General features: G+C 41.5%; 1 protein-coding gene across 1 annotated transcript; it reads left to right on the top strand.

Annotated features, from left to right (window-relative positions):
• Nucleotides 1-15: 15 nt before the first annotated feature.
• LOC306715793 (scavenger receptor cysteine-rich domain-containing protein DMBT1-like) lies at nucleotides 16-22795 on the top strand (the record flags this gene model as incomplete). The annotated part of the gene is given in 11 exon segments (XM_079186269.1): nucleotides 16-241; nucleotides 1393-1641; nucleotides 7568-7759; nucleotides 8904-9161; nucleotides 9879-10127; nucleotides 10816-11130; nucleotides 16069-16260; nucleotides 18386-18529; nucleotides 19323-19476; nucleotides 22645-22654; nucleotides 22658-22795. Coding segments are annotated over 11 exon segments (2127 nt in total).
• Between the last annotated feature and the right edge of the window lie 4498 nt (nucleotides 22796-27293).

Raw genomic sequence — 27293 nt, forward strand, 5'->3', positions numbered from 1 at the left:
ACGGACTGACCAGTTATGGACCCAGCTGCCGCAGCAGCATCTCCTCTTGCGGATAATCTGCAGAGGGCGATTTCCAGCCAAGGCGCTCTTCTCGGGCAACACCATAATGTGCTGCAGGACTTACTAGCCTCCCAGCATGCGATCGGGACCCAGGTCGCCGAGATCGGAAGCCTGATCCAGGGCCTCACGCTACGCCGTTCTCCTCCCCCGGAGCCGGTTCCTGTGGACGTATCCGGCACCCGTGAGTCTTTCGTTCCCTCACCTGTACCCTATGATGGAGCGTCCGATGAATGTAGAGGGTTCATGCTCCAGTGTGGATTCGTTTTCAAGCAGCAACCTCGCACATATGCCTCGGACAATGCGAGGGTAGCCTATACGGTGGGGTTACTGCGCGGCAAGGCCCTGGTCTGGGCTGAGCGTCATTCACATCCCAAACGTTGTCACACACCGTCCCCCAATTGCCGTTGTGGAAGATCTCTACTCTTCCAGAGCAGCTGCTGTTAGTTGACCAGTCTCACTGCGGTCATATCTAGTTGAAGTGAAAGCAAAATATCTGTCAACAGCAGTATTGACCATTACTACAAAAAAAATGTTTTTCCTGCAAAATATAACTGGATAATTTAGAAAAATCATTGTTCTGTTTCATTCACCAATCTGGCTGGATGACCTTCAGTGTTCAGGAACTGAGTCATCACTAACTGACTGTACACACAGTGGATTAGGAACCCACAACTGTGGTCATTCTGAGGATGCTGGTGTCGTCTGTGAAGGTAACTTTGTACATCTACAAAAAAAATGTTTTTCCTGCAAAATATAACTGGATAATTTAGAAAAATCATTGTTCTGTTTCATTTAATCTCAAACAATACAGTTGCACTAAAGTGCTGCAGGAATTGGGTCTAAAACCCAGCAATGAGTTAAAGTTCTCGACTAATGGAAGTCAATGGGATTTCTTTTTAATACGTTTTTGGTAAGATGCCTGAAATGAGGTCTGTGGTTAACACAATCTGAAGAGATTCAAGCGTTTTGTTTTATGACATAAATTACGTCAGTAAATATCCCACTCATGAAATTTGAAGCCTTAAAGTTTCTTAAAAAAGATGGTTGCTAACAAGTGCCTAAATATGTCTAATGAACATCATTCTTTTTATCCTAATCTAGTATTAACTTTTACATCCATGGTACTAAATATTGTGCGTCATAGAATCCTACATTTTCCAAATAATATCTCATCTTTACCTGAGAAGAATCATGTGTGAAGGGAGAGTATATGTTCGAGTTAATAATAAAGAAGCCGAATGATCATTACAGTTACATTGAAGAGATGTTTCTTTTGCTCCATACTGCTGTTGCCATGTGAGTTGACGGATATTTTGCTTTCACTTCAACCAGATGTGACTGCAGTGAGACTGGTCAACTCTAACAGCAGCTGCTCTGGTAGAGTGGAGATCTTTCACAACGGCAATTGGGGGACGGTGTGTGACGACGTTTGGGATGCGAATGACGCTGAGGTGGTGTGTCGCCAGCTGGGCTGTGGCAGGGCTCTGTCGGCACCAACAAGGGCACGTTTTGGACAAGGCAGTGGACCAATCTGGCTGGATGACCTTCGGTGTTCAGGAACTGAGTCGTCACTAACAGACTGTACACACAGTGGATTAGGAATCCACAACTGTGGTCATTCTGAGGATGCTGGTGTCGTCTGTAAAGGTAACTTTGTAGATCGACACATTTTCTTTTTTGTGTTTCAATAAAACTGGACAATTACAAAAACATGGTTATTAATTTAACCTCGCAGGTTTGCAGTAGGACATCTGTTAACACAACCATTGGACCAATAACCTGTGAGTATGATTTTTATATATATATCCCAGGTATCAGAGCTGACGTCTGAGCACAGTGACCTGTTCTGAATTTATAACCTTTTCTTTTTGTCTTGATCTTTAGGGGAGGACTGACCGAATGCTGTGTGTGTGTATAGATTTAAATGTATACGAAATGACATCAAGAGTATACAAAAATAAAATCAATATTCACCCTCGTATTTCATTCAATCATTTCTACTCTGCTCAAAATCAACATATTTGGTGTCATTACTTGATATCTAAGCTGTTTTAGCTGTTCTGCACCCTTGCAAAATGAACCCGCGTTTAATGTGGGGTACATGGAGACAAGACTATCGCACATGCACAAACGCACCCTAACTTAGGTGAGGGACTAGCACAGGCTAACTAACATGCTAAAAATTACACATCCTTCAGTAACATTTAGCCATCAGATTTAGCATGAAACGACTCCTTAAAACCTACCGATTTTGATGCCCAGGAGCCAGAAAATACTAGGAAATGCTATCGTATTCGTGTATCTAGCACTACACGATCAGTCTTAATACAATACTTAACCACTGAACTACAACATGAAACTGTTGGGGTCAAAATCTAAATGACTGCTAATGTGTGCTTACAAAGTCTGGTGTCCTGATGTGGTCCTCGTTGTGTGAACTTCCTCTGACATTAAGCGCCACAGCTGTTTAGTCTATCCGAAAGGACGCTCGGCACTGCTTGTAATGATAAATAAAGTTGTAGACGGCTTCAGTACTTCATGGCGTCGTCCCACTATAAAAGTGACCTTTGTACTAGAACTAATTGTTAGTGTCCAGATATGTAACTGTATGAAGGCAATTGGTGTGTGTTATCCTTTTGTGACGTATATTGCCTGTGACACCGTTTACTTAGTATAAATATCAGAGGCTCAGAGACGGATCTCCGAGCATCCTTGATCCACGTATACTGTATGTGAATCAACTCTGTCTCCTTCTTTGCAAAGAATAAATGTCCTGTTTAATGATTGTTACCACGGCTCGAGTGAATTTTTCTAACAAACGCATTAGCCTTCTCCAAAATGATTGTGTAAATGTTTCTCCCGAAGTTATTCATTTGATATTTTGTGCACTTTGCATGTCAGAAGTTACGAGCAGCTCGAGCCATGCTCATGTTACAGGACTCTGTTGGAAATTGCCGGTGGACAGATGTCACTAACCCAAGAAAATCGAAAAAAGTATGAGGCAGGCAAACGTGTGGCTTGTCTTCTCAACTATGAGAAGACTCTGCATGTGCAGATACAAGTTGTGAGGCAAAACCACAGCGCTGCAGTGCCAATTGGGTATTGTCTCGTATGCCTAAAGTTAGCCAGGTTGAATTTGATAGCACTGGCCATCTTATTGATGTGCTTTTTAAAACGCAATTATTTAAAATCTGACACCACCTTGATCTTTCCTCCTTAACAAAAACATTAGGTTTCTTCATGTTCAGCTGTAAACATGAATTGCTAAACCAGATACATGGAGTCAATGGTTGCTGTTAGTTCAATATAAAGAGCATGTGTCATCAACATACGTTTGACAGATTGGCAGACTAAAGGCAGGTCATTGATCTACAAGCTAAACAAAATGGGACCCAGTATTGATCCTCGAGGTGCACCATTGTTCCAGTGAAGGCATGTTGAGTATTTCCAATACGTCCACTTGGCTTCTTGTTCTCTCCGCCAGGATGATCATGCGATCGGTGCAGTGTATGTGCATCTGTAGCATTTCCCTGTTTGTCCACGGCCGCTCTTGCGTTCCTCTGCAACAAATGGCATTCTATTTTCAGTGCCCGGTTATGGCTGCATGCATGCTCGGCCACCTCTTGTGGTTGGCCTGACGCAGACTTTCTCAAAACACCTTTTATTGCTCGTTTTATACTGCCTACTGACTCACTACTCTTAACCTGCACCGGTCATTCAGGGGTCGCTAGCGCTAACACAGCCGAGTGCATCATTGACCCCCAGCCCCTACTCTGCGCCCACAGTGGACAGATGAGTTTGTGGTTTGGCTAATAGAATGGACAGCAAACACCGACTGGAACCACCAGTATACGCACTGCTGTATAACTCGTGGCCAATGCTCTGGGGCTCACTTTTATTGTTTTGGACGGTGTTTAACTCTTAAAAGCTAGAGTAGTTGGTCACGAAATCTGAATTGGAGGTATCAAAAGGTTCATATCTATGTGATTCTATTAGTATGTTAAGCCGTGTTCACACCAAACGCGTTGAACGCGATGAACGCGGCGCGATTACATTCAAAGTCTATGTACAGACGCGATGGACGCGATGGCGCGATAGCGCGGCGCGTTTGGCGCGGCGCGTTTGACGCGTCAAAACGCCGAAACGCCCCAAACACAAAAGTTGAAATATTTGAACTTCTGCGAAAAAATCGCGTGACGCTCCAGCGCGATAGCCAATCAGCGTTGAGTTGCTCTCTCCGTCATCAGTGAAGTCCTGCCATTGCTAAATCAGAAAATAAATGCTGTAGCCGCTATGTTCACCCAGAGCTCTACGATACCTCATATCAGTAGAGACCGGACCAAACTATGTGTAGACATGTTTGTGTGTAAACCATATGGTACAAACAATGAATAGACGCTGCCGTATTTACGTCTATATGACGTTATCGTAATGTTAGCATAGCCTAGCACCGATCGATCCGAGCTTCATTGATAAAACAAGTACAAATCGGCATCATTACGTAGTTATTTCGGAGTCCTTTTTTGTCGGTTTATTGCCGTTAAATCACAGCCAAGTCAGTTTATAGTGTGTTCATACAGCTGTAGTAAAGAGCCGACGTGTGGCTCGCTAGACACAGTGAGCTCGATGAAATCCACGGAGCTCCTCCGGACTATGTTATGAACCAGACATGACGGCGTTTAGTTCCCCGTGATATCTGGGACTTCCACAACACGTACTGAGCAGAAATAGAGGCTATTTTTCTAGGGTTGATGGCGGACAGTTGAACAGCTTTCAGGCCGATAAGCCACGCCCCATTTTCGGCGCGTCCAGCGCGATGGACGCGATGCACGAGAATGAACACAAATAGTCCCCGGCGATGCCGGTGGCGCGTTTGGCGTGATTCGCGCCGCGTTCATCGCGTTTGGTGTGAACACACCTTTACAGAATCAAAAGAAAAGTGGCAACCTTTTTAATTTTTAAACAACTTCAGTTTTCTGTTAATTTAACCTTTTTAAGCAGTTAAATTAACTGAGCATTTATTCTGTTTTACATTGTGCCAAATATGCATATCAAAGTTTCAAAGCCACGATTACATTTTGAATGACTGTCCTGACTATAATTCCATACATCCTGTCTTTTGGCATTGTCTTTATGAATTTTAAATAATGTAATGAGGTTTCGACGAATTGTTGGCCCCTCAGTATGTCCGCATGAGAAGACGCTGTCCATTAGACAGATAACGGGGATAAGAAGTTAAAAGCATGTAAACGGTAGTTAAAATAAGGGAAGATCAAGTTGTTGAATTGCTTTATGATTGTAACACCAGCATTCATGATGTTACAAAAAAAAAGCCGTTGGTACACATAGCATCTCGATGCGGCAAAAGCTGCCACCTATGTCATTACCTGTACAAACCAAACAGGTATTTGTTTTGGGGCCCACCCATACACTTTCTCTAATAAGTGTCATGACTGGGCGTATACACACTGCTACTTAATAAAATATCTATCACCTGTTGATGATTTACTAATCTTCAGATGTCATTGCGAAATACATTTTGCCACAAAACATAGTTGCATTACACAGAGCCATGGATGCAAAGTAACAGCAACACTGGATGGTTAAACAAACTCTTGCAGAAATTCTTCCCATGCAGAACAACAGCAGCAGCAGTAGATGCATACAAAGTTGCAGTTGAAATGATTACAAGTACTTGCGCACTGGAACCCAAAATCACGACACTGAGGCATAGTTACAAGTATATTTACTATGTTCAGGCAGGGTCAAAACCAGGAAGTCAGTCACACAGGCAAAGAAATCCGAAAAGGGGCAGGCAGAGAATCCAAGGTCGAAAACAGGCAGACAGTGCCAATTTAAGCAAATTCCTGAAGTCCTCTCTCCATTTTCCCTCTTGGTCATCATTTATAATTATTTTCGTTCAGTCACGTGAGGGTGTTTGGTTTGATGAGTTTTATCATATCAATTTCCCCGAAACATGGAGCCTAATAAATGAATTCCATTGTTCAAGAGAAACCATAATCATATTCTGGGTTATTTAATAATGACGTCACGATCATAATTTCAATACTTACAGATAAATGAATAAATAAGATGGACGCATTCCGTCAGTAGAAATGGGTTCTGCGCTTATAAACAGGACACCGTTTGTTAAAGAGGTAACAGGCTACAGAGAGAAAACACCTCCAATCTGACAGTGATGATTACTGTGTGTCTTTATTACTTATTAGTATTAGTAGTTACTATTGTTAAGTACAGTGATCATGTGCACAAACACAAACTTCTCAAAAGTCTCTCCAGGTGTTAAAGCCGACTGACAGCTGATCCAGCTGTGATCAGAGCCGCCATCAGAAACAGACGTCGCTTCACGCGACGCAACTGAGGAAAGGAAGTCTCATGTATCTTAAAACATGTATCTTAAAACATGTTTCCTCGTTTTCTCTCTCCTCGCATGGTTTCAAAGGACACAAGTGAGGGAAACGGGGATCCGATTAAGAGCTTTGGGATGTACCCGTGGATGCAATAGGCCCTTATCATCGCTGCCATTTTGACATGTAATTGCAGGGTGAACACAGGTGTGTTTAAAAAAATGTCTCTGTTCCATTTAGGTGGCTGGGGCCCTGGTATTGTGCATACTGGCTCACTGGAATGAATTTGAAACTAAATAGAATGGGACCTTCATCAGTTTGATCAATCACACCTGTGTTTACCCTGCAATTATGTGTCAGATTGGCTGCTGTGAAAAGGACCTATAAAGAGACTTGGGATGTACTATGTGTTAGGATTGGAGTCAATCATTTAGCAAGCCAGAAGAGTCTGCTTTGATGCAGTTTGTCACAATGCCTCTTTTGTCCTATTCAGCAAGTGTGGGTGCTATCTCCTGGATGTGGCCCATGATGAGGGGGACTCGTGGAATGCTGTTGCTCCTGCTAATTCAGACATTAACAGGATGGACAGGTAAAGTAATTGATGTATCATCAGGTTGAAGTTTAAATTGTTCTTTACATAAAGCTGCACTAATTGATAGTTTTATATCCACAATGGATCAAATCATTTCTTGTAATGTGAAGGGAGTTGCAGAGAGTATGGAAACCACAGATAATTAGTTTTCAGTGGCAAAGTTCTGATCAACCCACTGTACACTACCTGCCCTCTCGCTCCAAGGAGTTTGCTTTACTAATCGAGATAGTAAAGCAATTTACCTCAAAACAATAGATATTTTGCCTCAAACCCTCGCTTTTCTGCTGGGGGGCATCATTCAGAATAACCACAAATATTGACTGAATTCCAAACTTTTTAAACATAAAATTGGTACGGTTGGCGTGAAATGCAACCACAGGGGCTGAAAGACCAACGGGTTCACGCACAATTCTGAGTAGGTTTTCCACAATTAGTTTGTTCTATTTCATCACATATTTCTAAAGGTGGTCATACACTACCGAATCACACATTATCCTGAATTAAGTATCCGGTTTATCACATTTGTATAATATCTATATTTTCACAGTTCCTCAAACATCTGGTGCAGCATTGAGTCCTGCAGTGAGACTGGTCAACTCTGACAGCAGCTGCTCTGGCAGAGTGGAGATCTTCAACAACGGCAATTGGGGGACGGTGTGTGACGACGTTTGGGATGTGAATGACGCTAAGGTGGTGTGTCGCCAGCTGGGCTGTGGCAGGGCTCTGTCAGCACCAGGAAGTGCACATTTTGGACAAGGCATTGGACCAATCTGGCTGGATGACCTTCAGTGTTCAGGAACTGAGTCATCACTAACTGACTGTACACACAGTGGATTAGGAACCCACAACTGTGGTCATGCTGAGGATGCTGGTGTCGTCTGTGAAGGTAACTTTGTACATCTACACTTTTCTATTTTTTTTTTTGCACAAATGTAACTGGAGAATTGAAGAACATGTTTATTGATCTCATTCAATCTCACAAATGATACAGTAATATATTTACAATAAAGTGCTGCTGGAATTTGTCCTAAAACCCAGTAATGAGTTGGCATTTCTACACTAATGGAAGTCAATGGGATTTTTGACTGGGATTTTAGCATTTTGTTCTATGATGTAAAATGTCAGTAAATATCCCACTTGTGAAATTTGAAGCTTTTACGTTTCTTAAAAATGATGGTTGCTAACAAGTGCCTAAATGAATGAAACAATGAACATCATCATGCTGAACTATAGTTTGCCTTTAGCTTAGTGGTGGTGACGTAATGAGACAGTGGTGTATTTTGATTGTTAAAAGTTATGTCTCTACTTCTGTCGATTGCATCTATGATTTAAAAATCATAAATGTGGTGTTAATTTGTGGAAATGATCTTGGTGAACAAAGCTTGTTCATATCATAAACTGGTTTAGCCACTGAGCTGATTTCCTGCAATAATCCAAAATCACATTGGTTTTTTGTCGAGGGAACCAGTGTGAGGCCAACTTCTGGGTTGGCCTATAAAAATGTCATCCCCGCAGCACTCTCTAGATATCTCAATCATCCTGACCAATAACCTGTAAATCAACTCCCAATGTACCCAGATCCATCTGTCACAGTTCATACCTAGTTTTGTTTCATTCTTTTTTCATCTCTTATAGCTTTCACCCCTACTTTACATCCATTGTATGAAATTCTGCGTATCATAGAACCCCACATTTTCCAGATCATTACTGATCTTTCCCTCAGAAGAATCATGTGTGAAGGGAAAGTATGATATGTAAGACTTCATAATAAAGAAGCTAAATTATCAAGTAAAGTTAAATTGAAGAGATGGGGCCTTTGCTCAGTATTGCTGTAATTTACATCCTACAATTGCCATGTAGGTTTACAGATATTTTGCTTTCAGTTCAACCAGATACGACCACAGTGAGACTGGTCAACTCTAACAGCAGCTGCTCTGGCAGAGTGGAGATCTTCCACAACGGCAATTGGGGGACGGTGTGTGACGACGTTTGGGATGTGAATGACGCTAAGGTGGTGTGTCGCCAGCTGGGCTGTGGCAAGGCTCTGTCAGCACCAAGAAGGGCACGTTTTGGACAAGGCAGTGGACCAATCTGGATGGATGACCTTCGGTGTTCAGGAACTGAGTCGTCGCTAACAGACTGTACACACAGTGGATTAGGAATCCACAACTGTGGTCATTCTGAGGATGCTGGTGTCGTCTGTGAAGGTAACTTTGTACATCTACAAAATTCTTCTTTTTTTTTTGCAAAATATAACTGGATAAATTAGAAAAATCATTGTCATGTCTTATTCAATCTCACAAACAATATAGTCGTATAGTTACAATAAAGTGCTGCAGGAATTGGTCCTAAAAACCCAGCAATGAGTTAAAGTTCTCGACTAATGGAAGTCAATGGGATTTTTGAATGCGTATTTGATAAGATGCCTGACAGGAGGTCTGTGGTTAACACAATCTGAAGAGATTCAAGCATTTTGTTCTAAGACATAAATTACGTCAGTAAATATCCCACTCATGAAGTTTCTTAAAAAACATGGTTGCTATAAAGTGCCTAAATGAGACTGATGAACATCGTTCTTTTTATCTCGATCCCTTATTACTTTTACATCAACTGTACGAAATATTGCGTGTCATAGAACCCCACATTTTCCAGACAATTTCTCATCTTTATCTCAGAAAAATCATGTGTGAAGGGAGAGTATATGTTAAGCTTTCATAAAGATGATAAAAATGATCATGACGATAATAAAGAAGCTAAATGATTAGATCAAGTACAGTTGCATTGAAGAGATGGGGCTTTTGATAAATACTGCTGTTGCCATGTGGGTTGACCGCTATTTTTGCTTTCACTTCAACCAGATACGACAGCAGTGAGACTGGTCAACTCTAACAGCAGCTGCTCTGGCAGAGTGGAGCTCTTCCACAACGGCAATTGGGGGACGGTGTGTGACGACGTTTGGGATGTGAATGATGCTAAGGTGGTGTGTCGCCAGCTGGGCTGTGGCAAGGCTCTGTCAGCACCAAGAAGGGCACGTTTTGGACAAGGCATTGGACCAATCTGGCTGGATGACCTTCAGTGTTCAGGAACTGAGTCATCACTAACTGACTGTACACACAGTGGATTAGGAACCCACAACTGTGGTCATTCTGAGGATGCTGGTGTCGTCTGTGAAGGTAACTTTGTACATCTACAAAAAAAATGTTTTTCCTGCAAAATATAACTGGATAATTTAGAAAAATCATTGTTCTGTTTCATTCAATCTCAAACAATACAGTTGCACTAAAGTGCTGCAGGAATTGGGTCTAAAACCCAGCAATGAGTTAAAGTTCTCGACTAATGGAAGTCAATGGGATTTCTTTTTAATATGTTTTTGGTAAGATGCCTGAAATGAGGTCTGTGGTTAACACAATCTGAAGAGATTCAAGCGTTTTGTTTTATGACATAAATTACGTCAGTAAATATCCCACTCATGAAATTTGAAGCCTTAAAGTTTCTTAAAAAAGATGGTTGCTAACAAGTGCCTAAATATGTCTAATGAACATCATTCTTTTTATCCTAATCTAGTATTAACTTTTACATCCATGGTACTAAATATTGTGCGTCATAGAATCCTACATTTTCCAAATAATATCTCATCTTTACCTGAGAAGAATCATGTGTGAAGGGAGAGTATATGTTCGAGTTAATAATAAAGAAGCCGAATGATCATTACAGTTACATTGAAGAGATGTTTCTTTTGCTCCATACTGCTGTTGCCATGTGAGTTGACGGATATTTTGCTTTCACTTCAACCAGATGTGACTGCAGTGAGACTGGTCAACTCTGACAGCAGCTGCTCTGGTAGAGTGGAGATCTTTCACAACGGCAATTGGGGGACGGTGTGTGACGACGTTTGGGATGCGAATGACGCTGAGGTGGTGTGTCGCCAGCTGGGCTGTGGCAGGGCTCTGTCGGCACCAACAAGGGCACGTTTTGGACAAGGCAGTGGACCAATCTGGCTGGATGACCTTCAGTGTTCAGGAACTGAGTCGTCACTAACAGACTGTACACACAGTGGATTAGGAATCCACAACTGTGGTCATTCTGAGGATGCTGGTGTCGTCTGTAAAGGTAACTTTGTAGATCGACACATTTTCTTTTTTGTGTTTCAATAAAACTGGACAATTACAAAAACATGGTTATTAATTTAACCTCGCAGGTTTGCAGTAGGACATCTGTTAACACAACCATTGGACCAATAACCTGTGTATGATTTTTATATATATATATCCCAGGTATCAGAGCTGACGTCTGAGCACAGTGACCTGTTCTGAATTTATAACCTTTTCTTTTTGTCTTGATCTTTAGGGGAGGACTGACCGAATGCTGTGTGTGTATAGATTTAAATGTATACGAAATTACATCAAGAGTATACAAAAATAAAATCAATATTCACCCTCGTATTTCATTCAATCATTTCTACTCTGCTCAAAATCAACATATTTGGTGTCATTACTTGATATCTAAGCTGTTTTAGCTGTTCTGCACCCTTGCAAAATGAACCCGCGTTTAATGTGGGGTACATGGAGACAAGACTATCGCACATGCACAAACGCACCCTAACTTAGGTGAGGGACTAGCACAGGCTAACTAACATGCTAAAAATTACACATCCTTCAGTAACATTTAGCCAACAGATTTAGCATGAAACGACTCCTTAAAACCTACCGATTTTGATGCCCAGGAGCCAGAAAATACTAGGAAATGCTATCGTATTTGTGTATCTAGCACTACACGATCAGTCTTAATACAATACTTAACCACTGAACTACAACATGAAACTGTTGGGGTCAAAATCTAAATGACTGCTAATGTGTGCTTACAAAGTCTGGTGTCCTGATGTGGTCCTCGTTGTGTGAACTTCCTCTGACATTAAGCGCCACAGCTGTTTAGTCTATCCGAAAGGACGCTCGGCACTGCTTGTAATGATAAATAAAGTTGTAGACGGCTTCAGTACTTCATGGCGTCGTCCCACTATAAAAGTGACCTTTGTACTAGAACTAATTGTTAGTGTCCAGATATGTAACTGTATGAAGGCAATTGGTGTGTGTTATCCTTTTGTGACGTATATTGCCTGTGACACCGTTTACTTAGTATAAATATCAGAGGCTCAGAGACGGATCTCCGACCATCCTTGATCCACGTATACTGTATGTGAATCAACTCTGTCTCCTTCTTTGCAAAGAATAAATGTCCTGTTTAATGATTGTTACCACGGCTCGAGTGAATTTTTCTAACAAACGCATTAGCCTTCTCCAAAATGATTGTGTAAATGTTTCTCCCGAAGTTATTCATTTGATATTTTGTGCACTTTGCATGTCAGAAGTTACGAGCAGCTCGAGCCATGCTCATGTAACAGGACTCTGTTTGAAATTGCCGGTGGACAGATGTCACTAACCCAAGAAAATCGAAAAAAGTATGAGGCAGGCAAACGTGTGGCTTGTCTTCTCAACTATGAGAAGACTCTGCATGTGCAGATACAAGTTGTGAGGCAAAACCACAGCGCTGCAGTGCCAATTGGGTATTGTCTCGTATGCCTAAAGTTAGCCAGGTTGAATTTGATAGCACTGGCCATCTTATTGATGTGCTTTTTAAAACGCAATTATTTAAAATCTGACACCACCTTGATCTTTCCTCCTTAACAAAAACATTAGGTTTCTTCATGTTCAGCTGTAAACATGAATTGCTAAACCAGATACATGGAGTCAATGGTTGCTGTTAGTTCAATATAAAGAGCATGTGTCATCAACATACGTTTGACAGATTGGCAGACTAAAGGCAGGTCATTGATCTACAAGCTAAACAAAATGGGACCCAGTATTGATCCTCGAGGTGCACCATTGTTCCAGTGAAGGCATGTTGAGTATTTCCAATACGTCCACTTGGCTTCTTGTTCTCTCCGCCAGGATGATCATGCGATCGGTGCAGTGTATGTGCATCTGTAGCATTTCCCTGTTTGTCCACGGCCGCTCTTGCGTTCCTCTGCAACAAATGGCATTCTATTTTCAGTGCCCGGTTATGGCTGCATGCATGCTCGGCCACCTCTTGTGGTTGGCCTGACGCAGACTTTCTCAAAACACCTTTTATTGCTCGTTTTATACTGCCTACTGACTCACTACTCTTAACCTGCACCGGTCATTCAGGGGTCGCTAGCGCTAACACAGCCGAGTGCATCATTGACCCCCAGCCCCTACTCTGCGCCCACAGTGGACAGATGAGTTTGTGGTTTGGCTAATAGAATGGACAGCAAACACCGACTGGAACCACCAGTATACGCACTGCTGTATAACTCGTGGCCAATGCTCTGGGGCTCACTTTTATTGTTTTGGACGGTGTTTAACTCTTAAAAGCTAGAGTAGTTGGTCACGAAATCTGAATTGGAGGTATCAAAAGGTTCATATCTATGTGATTCTATTAGTATGTTACAGAATCAAAAGAAAAGTGGCAACCTTTTTAATTTTTAAACAACTTCAGTTTTCTGTTAATTTAACCTTTTTAAGCAGTTAAATTAACTGAGCATTTATTCTGTTTTACATTGTGCCAAATATGCATATCAAAGTTTCAAAGCCACGATTACATTTTGAATGACTGTCCTGACTATAATTCCATACATCCTGTCTTTTGGCATTGTCTTTATGAATTTTAAATAATGTAATGAGGTTTCGACGAATTGTTGGCCCCTCAGTATGTCCGCATGAGAAGACGCTGTCCATTAGACAGATAACGGGGATAAGAAGTTAAAAGCATGTAAACGGTAGTTAAAATAAGGGAAGATCAAGTCGTTGAATTGCTTTATGATTGTAACACCAGCATTCATGATGTTACAAAAAAAAACCCGTTGGTACACATAGCATCTCGATGCGGCAAAAGCTGCCACCTATGTCATTACCTGTACAAACCAAACAGGTATTTGTTTTGGGGCCCACCCATACACTTTCTCTAATAAGTGTCATGACTGGGCGTATACACACTGCTACTTAATAAAATATCTATCACCTGTTGATGATTTACTAATCTTCAGATGTCATTGCGAAATACATTTTGCCACAAAACATAGTTGCATTACACAGAGCCATGGATGCAAAGTAACAGCAACACTGGATGGTTAAACAAACTCTTGCAGAAATTCTTCCCATGCAGAACAACAGCAGCAGCAGTAGATGCATACAAAGTTGCAGTTGAAATGATTACAAGTACTTGCGCACTGGAACCCAAAATCACGACACTGAGGCATAGTTACAAGTATATTTACTATGTTCAGGCAGGGTCAAAACCAGGAAGTCAGTCACACAGGCAAAGAAATCCGAAAAGGGGCAGGCAGAGAATCCAAGGTCGAAAACAGGCAGACAGTGCCAATTTAAGCAAATTCCTGAAGTCCTCTCTCCATTTTCCCTCTTGGTCATCATTTATAATTATTTTCGTTCAGTCACGTGAGGGTGTTTGGTTTGATGAGTTTTATCATATCAATTTCCCCGAAACATGGAGCCTAATAAATGAATTCCATTGTTCAAGAGAAACCATAATCATATTCTGGGTTATTTAATAATGACGTCACGATCATAATTTCAATACTTACAGATAAATGAATAAATAAGATGGACGCATTCCGTCAGTAGAAATGGGTTCTGCGCTTATAAACAGGACACCGTTTGTTAAAGAGGTAACAGGCTACAGAGAGAAAACACCTCCAATCTGACAGTGATGATTACTGTGTGTCTTTATTACTTATTAGTATTAGTAGTTACTATTGTTAAGTACAGTGATCATGTGCACAAACACAAACTTCTCAAAAGTCTCTCCAGGTGTTAAAGCCGACTGACAGCTGATCCAGCTGTGATCAGAGCCGCCATCAGAAACAGACGTCGCTTCACGCGACGCAACTGAGGAAAGGAAGTCTCATGTATCTTAAAACATGTATCTTAAAACATGTTTCCTCGTTTTCTCTCTCCTCGCATGGTTTCAAAGGACACAAGTGAGGGAAACGGGGATCCGATTAAGAGCTTTGGGATGTACCCGTGGATGCAATAGGCCCTTATCATCGCTGCTATTTTGACATGTAATTGCAGGGTGAACACAGGTGTGTTTAAAAAAATGGCTCTGTTCCATTTAGGTGGCTGGGGCCCTGGTATTGTGCATACTGGCTCACTGGAATGAATTTGAAACTAAATAGAATGGGACCTTCATCAGTTTGATCAATCACACCTGTGTTTACCCTGCAATTATGTGTCAGATTGGCTGCTGTGAAAAGGACCTATAAAGAGACTTGGGATGTACTATGTGTTAGGATTGGAGTCAATCATTTAGCAAGCCAGAAGAGTCTGCTTTGATGCAGTTTGTCACAATGCCTCTTTTGTCCTATTCAGCAAGTGTGGGTGCTATCTCCTGGATGTGGCCCATGATGAGGGGGACTCGTGGAATGCTGTTGCTCCTGCTAATTCAGACATTAACAGGATGGACAGGTAAAGTAATTGATGTATCATCAGGTTGAAGTTTAAATTGTTCTTTACATAAAGCTGCACTAATTGATAGTTTTATATCCACAATGGATCAAATCATTTCTTGTAATGTGAAGGGAGTTGCAGAGAGTATGGAAACCACAGATAATTAGTTTTCAGTGGCAAAGTTCTGATCAACCCACTGTACACTACCTGCCCTCTCGCTCCAAGGAGTTTGCTTTACTAATCGAGATAGTAAAGCAATTTACCTCAAAACAATAGATACTTTGCCTCAAACCCTCGCTTTTCTGCTGGGGGGCATCATTCAGAATAACCACAAATATTGACTGAATTCCAAACTTTTTAAACATAAAATTGGTACGGTTGGTGTGAAATGCAACCACAGGGGCTGAAAGACCAACGGGTACACGCACAATTCTGAGTAGGTTTTCCACAATTAGTTTGTTCTATTTCATCACATATTTCTAAAGGTGGTCATACACTACCGAATCACACATTATCCTGAATTAAGTATCCGGTTTATCACATTTGTATAATATCTATATTTTCACAGTTCCTCAAACATCTGGTGCAGCATTGAGTCCTGCAGTGAGACTGGTCAACTCTGACAGCAGCTGCTCTGGTAGAGTGGAGATCTTCCACAACGGCAATTGGGGGACGGTGTGTGACGACGTTTGGGATGTGAATGACGCTAAGGTGGTGTGTCGCCAGCTGGGCTGTGGCAGGGCTCTGTCAGCACCAGGAAGTGCACATTTTGGACAAGGCATTGGACCAATCTGGCTGGATGACCTTCAGTGTTCAGGAACTGAGTCATCACTAACTGACTGTACACACAGTGGATTAGGAACCCACAACTGTGGTCATGCTGAGGATGCTGGTGTCGTCTGTGAAGGTAACTTTGTACATCTACACTTTTCTATTTATTTTTTTTGCACAAATGTAACTGGAGAATTGAAGAACATGTTTATTGATCTCATTCAATCTCACAAATGATACAGTAATATATTTACAATAAAGTGCTGCTGGAATTTGTCCTAAAACCCAGTAATGAGTTGGCATTTCTACACTAATGGAAGTCAATGGGATTTTTGACTGGGATTTTAGCATTTTGTTCTATGATGTAAAATGTCAGTAAATATCCCACTTGTGAAATTTGAAGCTTTTACGTTTCTTAAAAATGATGGTTGCTAACAAGTGCCTAAATGAATGAAACAATGAACATCATCATGCTGAACTATAGTTTGCCTTTAGCTTAGTGGTGGTGGCGTGACGTAATGAGACAGTGGTGTATTTTGATTGTTAAAAGTTATGTCTCTACTTCTGTCGATTGCATCTATGATTTAAAAATCATAAATGTGGTGTTAATTTGTGGAAATGATCTTGGTGAACAAAGCTTGTTCATATCATAAACTGGTTTAGCCACTGAGCTGATTTCCTGCAATAATCCAAAATCACATTGGTTTTTTGTCGAGGGAACCAGTGTGAGGCCAACTTCTGGGTTGGCCTATAAAAATGTCATCCCCGCAGCACTCTCTAGATATCTCAATCATCCTGACCAATAACCTGTAAATCAACTCCCAATGTACCCAGATCCATCTGTCACAGTTCATACCTAGTTTTGTTTCATTCTTTTTTCATCTCTTATAGCTTTCACCCCTACTTTACATCCATTGTATGAAATTCTGCGTATCATAGAACCCCACATTTTCCAGATCATTACTGATCTTTCCCTCAGAAGAATCATGTGTGAAGGGAAAGTATGATATGTAAGACTTCATAATAAAGAAGCTAAATTATCAAGTAAAGTTAAATTGAAGAGATGGGGCCTTTGCTCAGTATTGCTGTAATTTACATCCTACAATTGCCATGTAGGTTTACAGATATTTTGCTTTCAGTTCAACCAGATACGACCACAGTGAGACTGGTCAACTCTAACAGCAGCTGCTCTGGCAGAGTGGAGATCTTCCACAACGGCAATTGGGGGACGGTGTGTGACGACGTTTGGGATGTGAATGACGCTAAGGTGGTGTGTCGCCAGCTGGGCTGTGGCAGGGCTCTGTCGGCACCAAGAAGGGCACGTTTTGGACAAGGCAGTGGACCAATCTGGCTGGATGACCTTCGGTGTTCAGGAACTGAGTCGTCGCTAACAGACTGTACACACAGTGGATTAGGAATCCACAACTGTGGTCATTCTGAGGATGCTGGTGTCGTCTGTGAAGGTAACTTTGTACATCTACAAAATTCTTCTTTTTTTTTGCAAAATATAACTGGATAAATTAGAAAAATCATTGTCATGTCTTATTCAATCTCACAAACAATATAGTCGTATAGTTACAATAAAGTGCTGCAGGAATTGGTCCTAAAAACCCAGCAATGAGTTAAAGTTCTCGACTAATGGAAGTCAATGGGATTTTTGAATGCGTATTTGGTAAGATGCCTGACAGGAAGTCTGTGGTTAACACAATCTGAAGAGATTCAAGCATTTTGTTCTAAGACATAAATTACGTCAGTAAATATCCCACTCATGAAGTTTCTTTAAAAAACATGGTTGCTATAAAGTGCCTAAATGAGACTGATGAACATCGTTCTTTTTATCTCGATCCCTTATTACTTTTACATCAACTGTACGAAATATTGCGTGTCATAGAACCCCACATTTTCCAGACAATTTCTCATCTTTATCTCAGAAAAATCATGTGTGAAGGGAGAGTATATGTTAAGCTTTCATAAAGATGATAAAAATGATCATGACGATAATAAAGAAGCTAAATGATTAGATCAAGTACAGTTGCATTGAAGAGATGGGGCTTTTGATAAATACTGCTGTTGCCATGTGGGTTGACCGCTATTTTTGCTTTCACTTCAACCAGATACGACAGCAGTGAGACTGGTCAACTCTAACAGCAGCTGCTCTGGCAGAGTGGAGCTCTTCCACAACGGCAATTGGGGGACGGTGTGTGACGACGTTTGGGATGTGAATGACGCTAAGGTGGTGTGTCGCCAGCTGGGCTGTGGCAAGGCTCTGTCAGCACCAAGAAGGGCACGTTTTGGACAAGGCATTGGACCAATCTGGCTGGATGACCTTCAGTGTTCAGGAACTGAGTCATCACTAACTGACTGTACACACAGTGGATTAGGAACCCACAACTGTGGTCATTCTGAGGATGCTGGTGTCGTCTGTGAAGGTAACTTTGTACATCTACAAAAAAAATGTTTTTCCTGCAAAATATAACTGGATAATTTAGAAAAATCATTGTTCTGTTTCATTCAATCTCAAACAATACAGTTGCACTAAAGTGCTGCAGGAATTGGGTCTAAAACCCAGCAATGAGTTAAAGTTCTCGACTAATGGAAGTCAATGGGATTTCTTTTTAATACGTTTTTGGTAAGATGCCTGAAATGAGGTCTGTGGTTAACACAATCTGAAGAGATTCAAGCGTTTTGTTTTATGACATAAATTACGTCAGTAAATATCCCACTCATGAAATTTGAAGCCTTAAAGTTTCTTAAAAAAGATGGTTGCTAACAAGTGCCTAAATATGTCTAATGAACATCATTCTTTTTATCCTAATCTAGTATTAACTTTTACATCCATGGTACTAAATATTGTGCGTCATAGAATCCTACATTTTCCAAATAATATCTCATCTTTACCTGAGAAGAATCATGTGTGAAGGGAGAGTATATGTTCGAGTTAATAACAAAGAAGCCGAATGATCATTACAGTTACATTGAAGAGATGTTTCTTTTGCTCCATACTGCTGTTGCCATGTGAGTTGACGGATATTTTGCTTTCACTTCAACCAGATGTGACTGCAGTGAGACTGGTCAACTCTGACAGCAGCTGCTCTGGTAGAGTGGAGATCTTTCACAACGGCAATTGGGGGACGGTGTGTGACGACGTTTGGGATGCGAATGACGCTGAGGTGGTGTGTCGCCAGCTGGGCTGTGGCAGGGCTCTGTCGGCACCAACAAGGGCACGTTTTGGACAAGGCAGTGGACCAATCTGGCTGGATGACCTTCAGTGTTCAGGAACTGAGTCGTCACTAACAGACTGTACACACAGTGGATTAGGAATCCACAACTGTGGTCATTCTGAGGATGCTGGTGTCGTCTGTAAAGGTAACTTTGTAGATCGACACATTTTCTTTTTTGTGTTTCAATAAAACTGGACAATTACAAAAACATGGTTATTAATTTAACCTCGCAGGTTTGCAGTAGGACATCTGTTAACACAACCATTGGACCAATAACCTGTGAGTATGATTTTTATATATATATCCCAGGTATCAGAGCTGACGTCTGAGCACAGTGACCTGTTCTGAATTTATAACCTTTTCTTTTTGTCTTGATCTTTAGGGGAGGACTGACCGAATGCTGTGTGTGTGTATAGATTTAAATGTATACGAAATTACATCAAGAGTATACAAAAATAAAATCAATATTCACCCTCTTATTTCATTCAATCATTTCTACTCTGCTCAAAATCAACATATTTGGTGTCATTACTTGATATCTAAGCTGTTTTAGCTGTTCTGCACCTTTGCAAAATGAACCCGCGTTTAATGTGGGGTACATGGAGACAAGACTATCGCACATGCACAAACGCACCCTAACTTAGGTGAGGGACTAGCACAGGCTAACTAACATGCTAAAAATTACACATCCTTCAGTAACATTTAGCCAACAGATTTAGCATGAAACGACTCCTTAAAACCTACCGATTTTGATGCCCAGGAGCCAGAAAATACTAGGAAATGCTATCGTATTTGTGTATCTAGCACTACACGATCAGTCTTAATACAATACTTAACCACTGAACTACAACATGAAACTGTTGGGGTCAAAATCTAAATGACTGCTAATGTGTGCTTACAAAGTCTGGTGTCCTGATGTGGTCCTCGTTGTGTGAACTTCCTCTGACATTAAGCGCCACAGCTGTTTAGTCTATCCGAAAGGACGCTCGGCACTGCTTGTAATGATAAATAAAGTTGTAGACGGCTTCAGTACTTCATGGCGTCGTCCCACTATAAAAGTGACCTTTGTACTAGAACTAATTGTTAGTGTCCAGATATGTAACTGTATGAAGGCAATTGGTGTGTGTTATCCTTTTGTGACGTATATTGCCTGTGACACCGTTTACTTAGTATAAATATCAGAGGCTCAGAGACGGATCTCCGACCATCCTTGATCCACGTATACTGTATGTGAATCAACTCTGTCTCCTTCTTTGCAAAGAATAAATGTCCTGTTTAATGATTGTTACCACGGCTCGAGTGAATTTTTCTAACAAACGCATTAGCCTTCTCCAAAATGATTGTGTAAATGTTTCTCCCGAAGTTATTCATTTGATATTTTGTGCACTTTGCATGTCAGAAGTTACGAGCAGCTCGAGCCATGCTCATGTAACAGGACTCTGTTTGAAATTGCCGGTGGACAGATGTCACTAACCCAAGAAAATCGAAAAAAGTATGAGGCAGGCAAACGTGTGGCTTGTCTTCTCAACTATGAGAAGACTCTGCATGTGCAGATACAAGTTGTGAGGCAAAACCACAGCGCTGCAGTGCCAATTGGGTATTGTCTCGTATGCCTAAAGTTAGCCAGGTTGAATTTGATAGCACTGGCCATCTTATTGATGTGCTTTTTAAAACGCAATTATTTAAAATCTGACACCACCTTGATCTTTCCTCCTTAACAAAAACATTAGGTTTCTTCATGTTCAGCTGTAAACATGAATTGCTAAACCAGATACATGGAGTCAATGGTTGCTGTTAGTTCAATATAAAGAGCATGTGTCATCAACATACGTTTGACAGATTGGCAGACTAAAGGCAGGTCATTGATCTACAAGCTAAACAAAATGGGACCCAGTATTGATCCTCGAGGTGCACCATTGTTCCAGTGAAGGCATGTTGAGTATTTCCAATACGTCCACTTGGCTTCTTGTTCTCTCCGCCAGGATGATCATGCGATCGGTGCAGTGTATGTGCATCTGTAGCATTTCCCTGTTTGTCCACGGCCGCTCTTGCGTTCCTCTGCAACAAATGGCATTCTATTTTCAGTGCCCGGTTATGGCTGCATGCATGCTCGGCCACCTCTTGTGGTTGGCCTGACGCAGACTTTCTCAAAACACCTTTTATTGCTCGTTTTATACTGCCTACTGACTCACTACTCTTAACCTGCACCGGTCATTCAGGGGTCGCTAGCGCTAACACAGCCGAGTGCATCATTGACCCCCAGCCCCTACTCTGCGCCCACAGTGGACAGATGAGTTTGTGGTTTGGCTAATAGAATGGACAGCAAACACCGACTGGAACCACCAGTATACGCACTGCTGTATAACTCGTGGCCAATGCTCTGGGGCTCACTTTTATTGTTTTGGACGGTGTTTAACTCTTAAAAGCTAGAGTAGTTGGTCACGAAATCTGAATTGGAGGTATCAAAAGGTTCATATCTATGTGATTCTATTAGTATGTTACAGAATCAAAAGAAAAGTGGCAACCTTTTTAATTTTTAAACAACTTCAGTTTTCTGTTAATTTAACCTTTTTAAGCAGTTAAATTAACTGAGCATTTATTCTGTTTTACATTGTGCCAAATATGCATATCAAAGTTTCAAAGCCACGATTACATTTTGAATGACTGTCCTGACTATAATTCCATACATCCTGTCTTTTGGCATTGTCTTTATGAATTTTAAATAATGTAATGAGGTTTCGACGAATTGTTGGCCCCTCAGTATGTCCGCATGAGAAGACGCTGTCCATTAGACAGATAACGGGGATAAGAAGTTAAAAGCATGTAAACGGTAGTTAAAATAAGGGAAGATCAAGTCGTTGAATTGCTTTATGATTGTAACACCAGCATTCATGATGTTACAAAAAAAAAGCCTAATTTACAAACATTGCATATCATAGAAATACACATTTCCTAGATAATTCATCGTTTCCTCAGAAGAATCATTTGTGAAGGGAGAGTATGATATGTAAGTTGATGATAATGATAAAGAAGCTAAATTATAATGTACAGTTACATTCAAGAGATGGGGCTTTTGTTCAATACTGCTGTTGACAGATATTTTGCTTTCACTTCAACTAGATATGACCGCAGTGAGACTGGTCAACTAACAGCAGCTGCTCTTGAAGAGTAGAGATCTTCCACAACGGCAACTGGGGGACGGTGTGTGACAACGTTTGGGATGTGAATGACGCTCAGGTTGTTGTTCAGATTACAATGAACATTTATTTAAACCAGATGGTGAATCAGAAAACTAATCTGTGATCTGTTTTCACTCTGGAATGAAACTCCAGTCAGTCAGTCAGATCAGCTGCAGCGTCCAATCACATAACTGAAGAACAAAGAGGGGGCGTGTCGGCCGTCAAAACACTTCCTGGAAGGCTGTTCTCGTGCGTCCTCGCTCATGGCTCCTTGGAGATCCCTCCCCGCTCCTCGCTCCTCAGAGCAGAAATAAGAGCTTTGGGGTACATCCCAAGTCTCTTATCCCTGTTTCCCTCACTTGTAACTTTTTCTTGCGTCTTAGTCCCTCCCACCAGGGAAGCATGGAGAGACGCAAGGAAACCATGCAAGGAGAGAGGAAACGAGGCAATATATTTTATGAGACATGAGACGTCCTTTCTCTGAAGCGTCACGTGATGCGACGTCTGTTTCTGATGACGGAGGATCAGCTGATCACAACTGGATCAGCTGTCAGTCGGCTTTAACAGCTGGAGAGCCTTTTGATAAGTTTGTGTCTGTTCACATGATCACTGTACTTAATAATAGTAACTCATAATACTGTAAGACTGAAATTGTGTGATGATCAGATATGACCACTAGTCGGCGCTGTTTAGGGCTTTTGATGTGATGGAGATAGATTGACGGGAGAAGAAGAGTATAATTTGACTTGGCGCGGTCTTGACTAAAGTTGTGAGGAAAACCCAAAACGTGTTGGACTGATTCATTCCCTACCATCAGTGGTGTATAAAGTACCCAAAAGCCATACTTGAGTAAAAGTAAAGATACCTTACTGGAAAACGACTCCAGTAAAAGTGAAAGTCACCTATTAAAATACTACTTGAGTAAAAGTCTTAAAGTATCTGATATTTACTGTACTTAAGTATCAAAAGTAGTTTTCTGATATTAAATGTACTTAAGTATTGAAAGTAAAAGTACAAGTACATGCTGTTAATAAAAAAGCAAAGGGTCAGAATTTTCAGAATTATGAAGTTTATTCTTTTAAGTGCTGTGGCCACCATGACCAAGGACAAGGAGTTGTGTTGAAAATAATTGGGTTGGCTGTGATCCATCCAGGAGCAACAATGTTCAACATCATATATTGTACATAAATATACTTTTGCATCTACTATGAACTATGGGCCTGATTTGAACACAACAGGCAAAGGTTTTGCTCAAGCTGAATCTGCAATTGGTCGACTGCTACCATCATAACTCGATCTGATCATCCACCAAATGACTCAAATATCAAAACATGATCAATACTAAAGTATTACAAAACGTAATGCGGCGCTCTCGTTAGCTAACTAGTGCTGCAGTGATTATAGCTATGATGACTCAAATCAACAACATCTCACAACTGTCAACACTTCCTCAGCTCACTAACTCGCTAGCGATCTGTCTACTACACTAATTGTCTCATTTGATTTACGATAGCTAGCGAACGTTAGCCTAACATACACCATGTATAGCTAAATTAGAAGATCAGACACCTGTCCCCCCCCCCCCCCCCCCCCCCCCCCCAAAGATATACTCTGTGGGAAACACTGCTAGATATCTGAACAGGTTTATGATCATTATGATAACTAAACATTAACGTTGCGGCTCATGGGATTCATCTTAATTTACCTCAATGTGTTTCCTGTGGTTGGATGGGGGGGGATGAATATTTCAGTAGCTTCGGGTAAGCATAAGAGACACTTCATCTGGTACGAAGAATCTTTCACTCCAACATAAGAAAACATTTCTCGCAAATATGGCCACGGGTGTTGGTCTTCGTCACCACCGTCGTTTGTTGCGGAAGCAGCAGGTGCTTCCATTTCTGCTTCCATCATGAAATCAGTCATCGTAGAGTGGAATTCTACTCATGTAGTCGCTCGCTAGCTAGCATCCTGGGCATCACTGGGAATAAAAAAAACGCGGCTTTGAGAGCACTTATTTGCAGTTGCGCATTAACGTGATTAACCAATGATTTAACTTGCAAGCTAGGTCCACTGATTCACCAAACCTGCTTGCTTGCAGTCTGTGTTCCACCACAGTCCCCGACGTTGGTCTCATGATTCATTTTTTTTCTAAAGATAGATTTTATTTTGTAGCGAGTAACGAAGGTTTCAGGGGAAATGTATCGGAGTCAAAGTATCAGTTTTCTTTGCAAAATGTAGTGAAGTAAAAGTAAAAGTCAACAGAAATATAAATAGTAAAGTAAAGTACAGATATCCAAAAAAACGACTTAAGTACAGTAACGAAGTATTCCTACTTCGTTACTATACACCACTGCCTACCATACACCCACGACGCTTACACTGGTGGCAGCGGTGGGATCTGTCCTCTTGTGGAATATCGTCCATTGGGATTCTGCTCAACTTTGTGAGTAGCTGAATTCAAAGGCTAACGGCAGCCACACGCTAGCTTAGTTTAGCTTGAAATACAGTAAGCCAGCTAGTCCTCACCACCTCCTTTTATTTATTTTTTCACTTGTTAGCTTCAAGTGAGTTTAGAAACTGTGTCGCGGTCATCTAATTCTGTCCGAAAGCTAAAGAAAAGAAGAGAGAAAACTCGTCATGTCTGATGATGAATAATTCCCCGCGGGTGAGCCGCGAGCCAGCACGAGCACAAGTGGAGCTCCAACGCAAGTTTTGATGCCGACCAGCAAAGCCTTGGGAGCGCCATGAAGCATTCCTTTACCGCCACCATTTCACAACGAAACCTCATCCAGCGGACACCACTATGACTCTCGTCGCCAAAGCCCAAGTCCCTATTCCAAACGTGTCATTCCAAGAGTATGAGGACAAAGGCCAGCAGAGCCCCACCAAAACTGACTACAAAGATCATGGCAGATTTGAACAGGGAAACGGACACTAGCTGATGATGCGGGGCACTCATTAGCTACTTCTCTGCAAGCCCCAGAGGTCTGCCTCACTGAAAAAAATGACAACTTCTGACAACAGACAACCCCCAAGTGGTAGTAGAGATATGACAAGGCCTGTGACTGAAACAGAGAACACTGGAAGTAAAAATTTCACCTCCTATGTAAATGGAATTGTTGAGGGCACTGATATGCACATCATGCTAGATACAGGCTCCACTATTTCATTCATAAGTGAGCAGACCAAGATGTCAATACCTTCTCTTGCAAAAAGACACATAAAAACGAAGTTCATCATGTCACAAGCTGTGGCTGGCCAAAGCTTGGGTACATTGGGTATGGTAGATGTCACCTTTAAGCTAGGGTCTCAAACGTTACAACATGAAGTACAAGTCATCAGAAATGTTAATCAAGGCTTCATAATAGGTTGCGACTTTATCACTCCTCTCAGTGTTATTTTAGACATGGGGAGGGGGCTGTAATATCTAGGTGATGAGGTTCTGCCGCTACTTCGGAAAAGTGATCTGGCTCCTGCTAGTTGTACAGCATAAATAATGGAGAACACTATTGTCCCCCCAAGCTGTGAAATGATGGTATTGCAGTCGCCCGCACATTGTCTACTGCTGAGAATGGCTGTACTGTTGCACGCATCATCAACCCCACAGACACCCCTATGGTGCTGCATTCAGGTATGCAGATAGGACAGTTTACTCCAGTGTCCGCCACTCATTCACACATTCAGCCCCTGTATGTAATGTGTCCACCTGCCCAGTACGACCACCCAGTCTGTCAACTACTGTGACACAGCCAACCAAACTACTGTTTGATGTCAAGTGTGGAAATCTGACAAATGCAGAAAGGTCCGACTTACACAACTTGCTTTCGTCTTACCATGATGTCTTCAGTAAAACCAGCACAGACTTTGGTAATACCGACATGGTCAAACACAAAATCCACACGGAAGATGCACTCCCAGTTAGGAAGCGTGCATATCGTACTTCCCCAAAAATGATTCAATCACATGTAGATGAGATGTTGGACAAAGGAATAGTGGAAGTGAGTCACAGCCCCTGGGCAGCACCTGTGGTAATGGTCAGGAAAAAAGATTGTAGTCAACACAAAAACGCCATGAACCGAGGTTTGAATGCAGTCACAGTAAAAGATGCACATCCTTTGCCCAGAACAGACGACACCTTGGATGCACTCAGAGGTTCATCGGTGTTCAGCACGATGGATCTCTCTTCAGGTTATTGGCAAGTACAGCTCGAGGAACAGGACAAAGCAAAGACAGCTTTCACCACAGGCAGAGGACTTTAACAGTTTTGTATGATGCCCATTGGCTTGGTAAATGCCCCCCCCCACACTTTCCAACATCTAATGCAGCTGGTGTTACAAGGTCTCTCATGGAAAATATGCCTAGTATACCTCGATGACATTATTGTATACAGCCAGTTTTTCTGTCCATCTTCAACATTTGAGAGGTGTTGAATTGCCTCAGAGCCGCTAACCTTAAACTCAAACTCTGAAAATGCAGTTTTGTACAACAGGAAGTGACATTCTTGGGACACGTCGTCTCACCTGTGTTGTGGAAATTAAAGTATTTCCTTGAGAGAGTAAATAAAAGTTGCCAAACGAAGATGGACGTGTTGTTGGACAGTTCATTTTAAGGGTGCAACATAA

Source organism: Pholis gunnellus (assembly GCF_910591455.1).
Source record: "Pholis gunnellus genome assembly, chromosome: 3".
In the NCBI taxonomy this organism is placed as follows: Eukaryota; Metazoa; Chordata; class Actinopteri; order Perciformes; family Pholidae; genus Pholis; species Pholis gunnellus.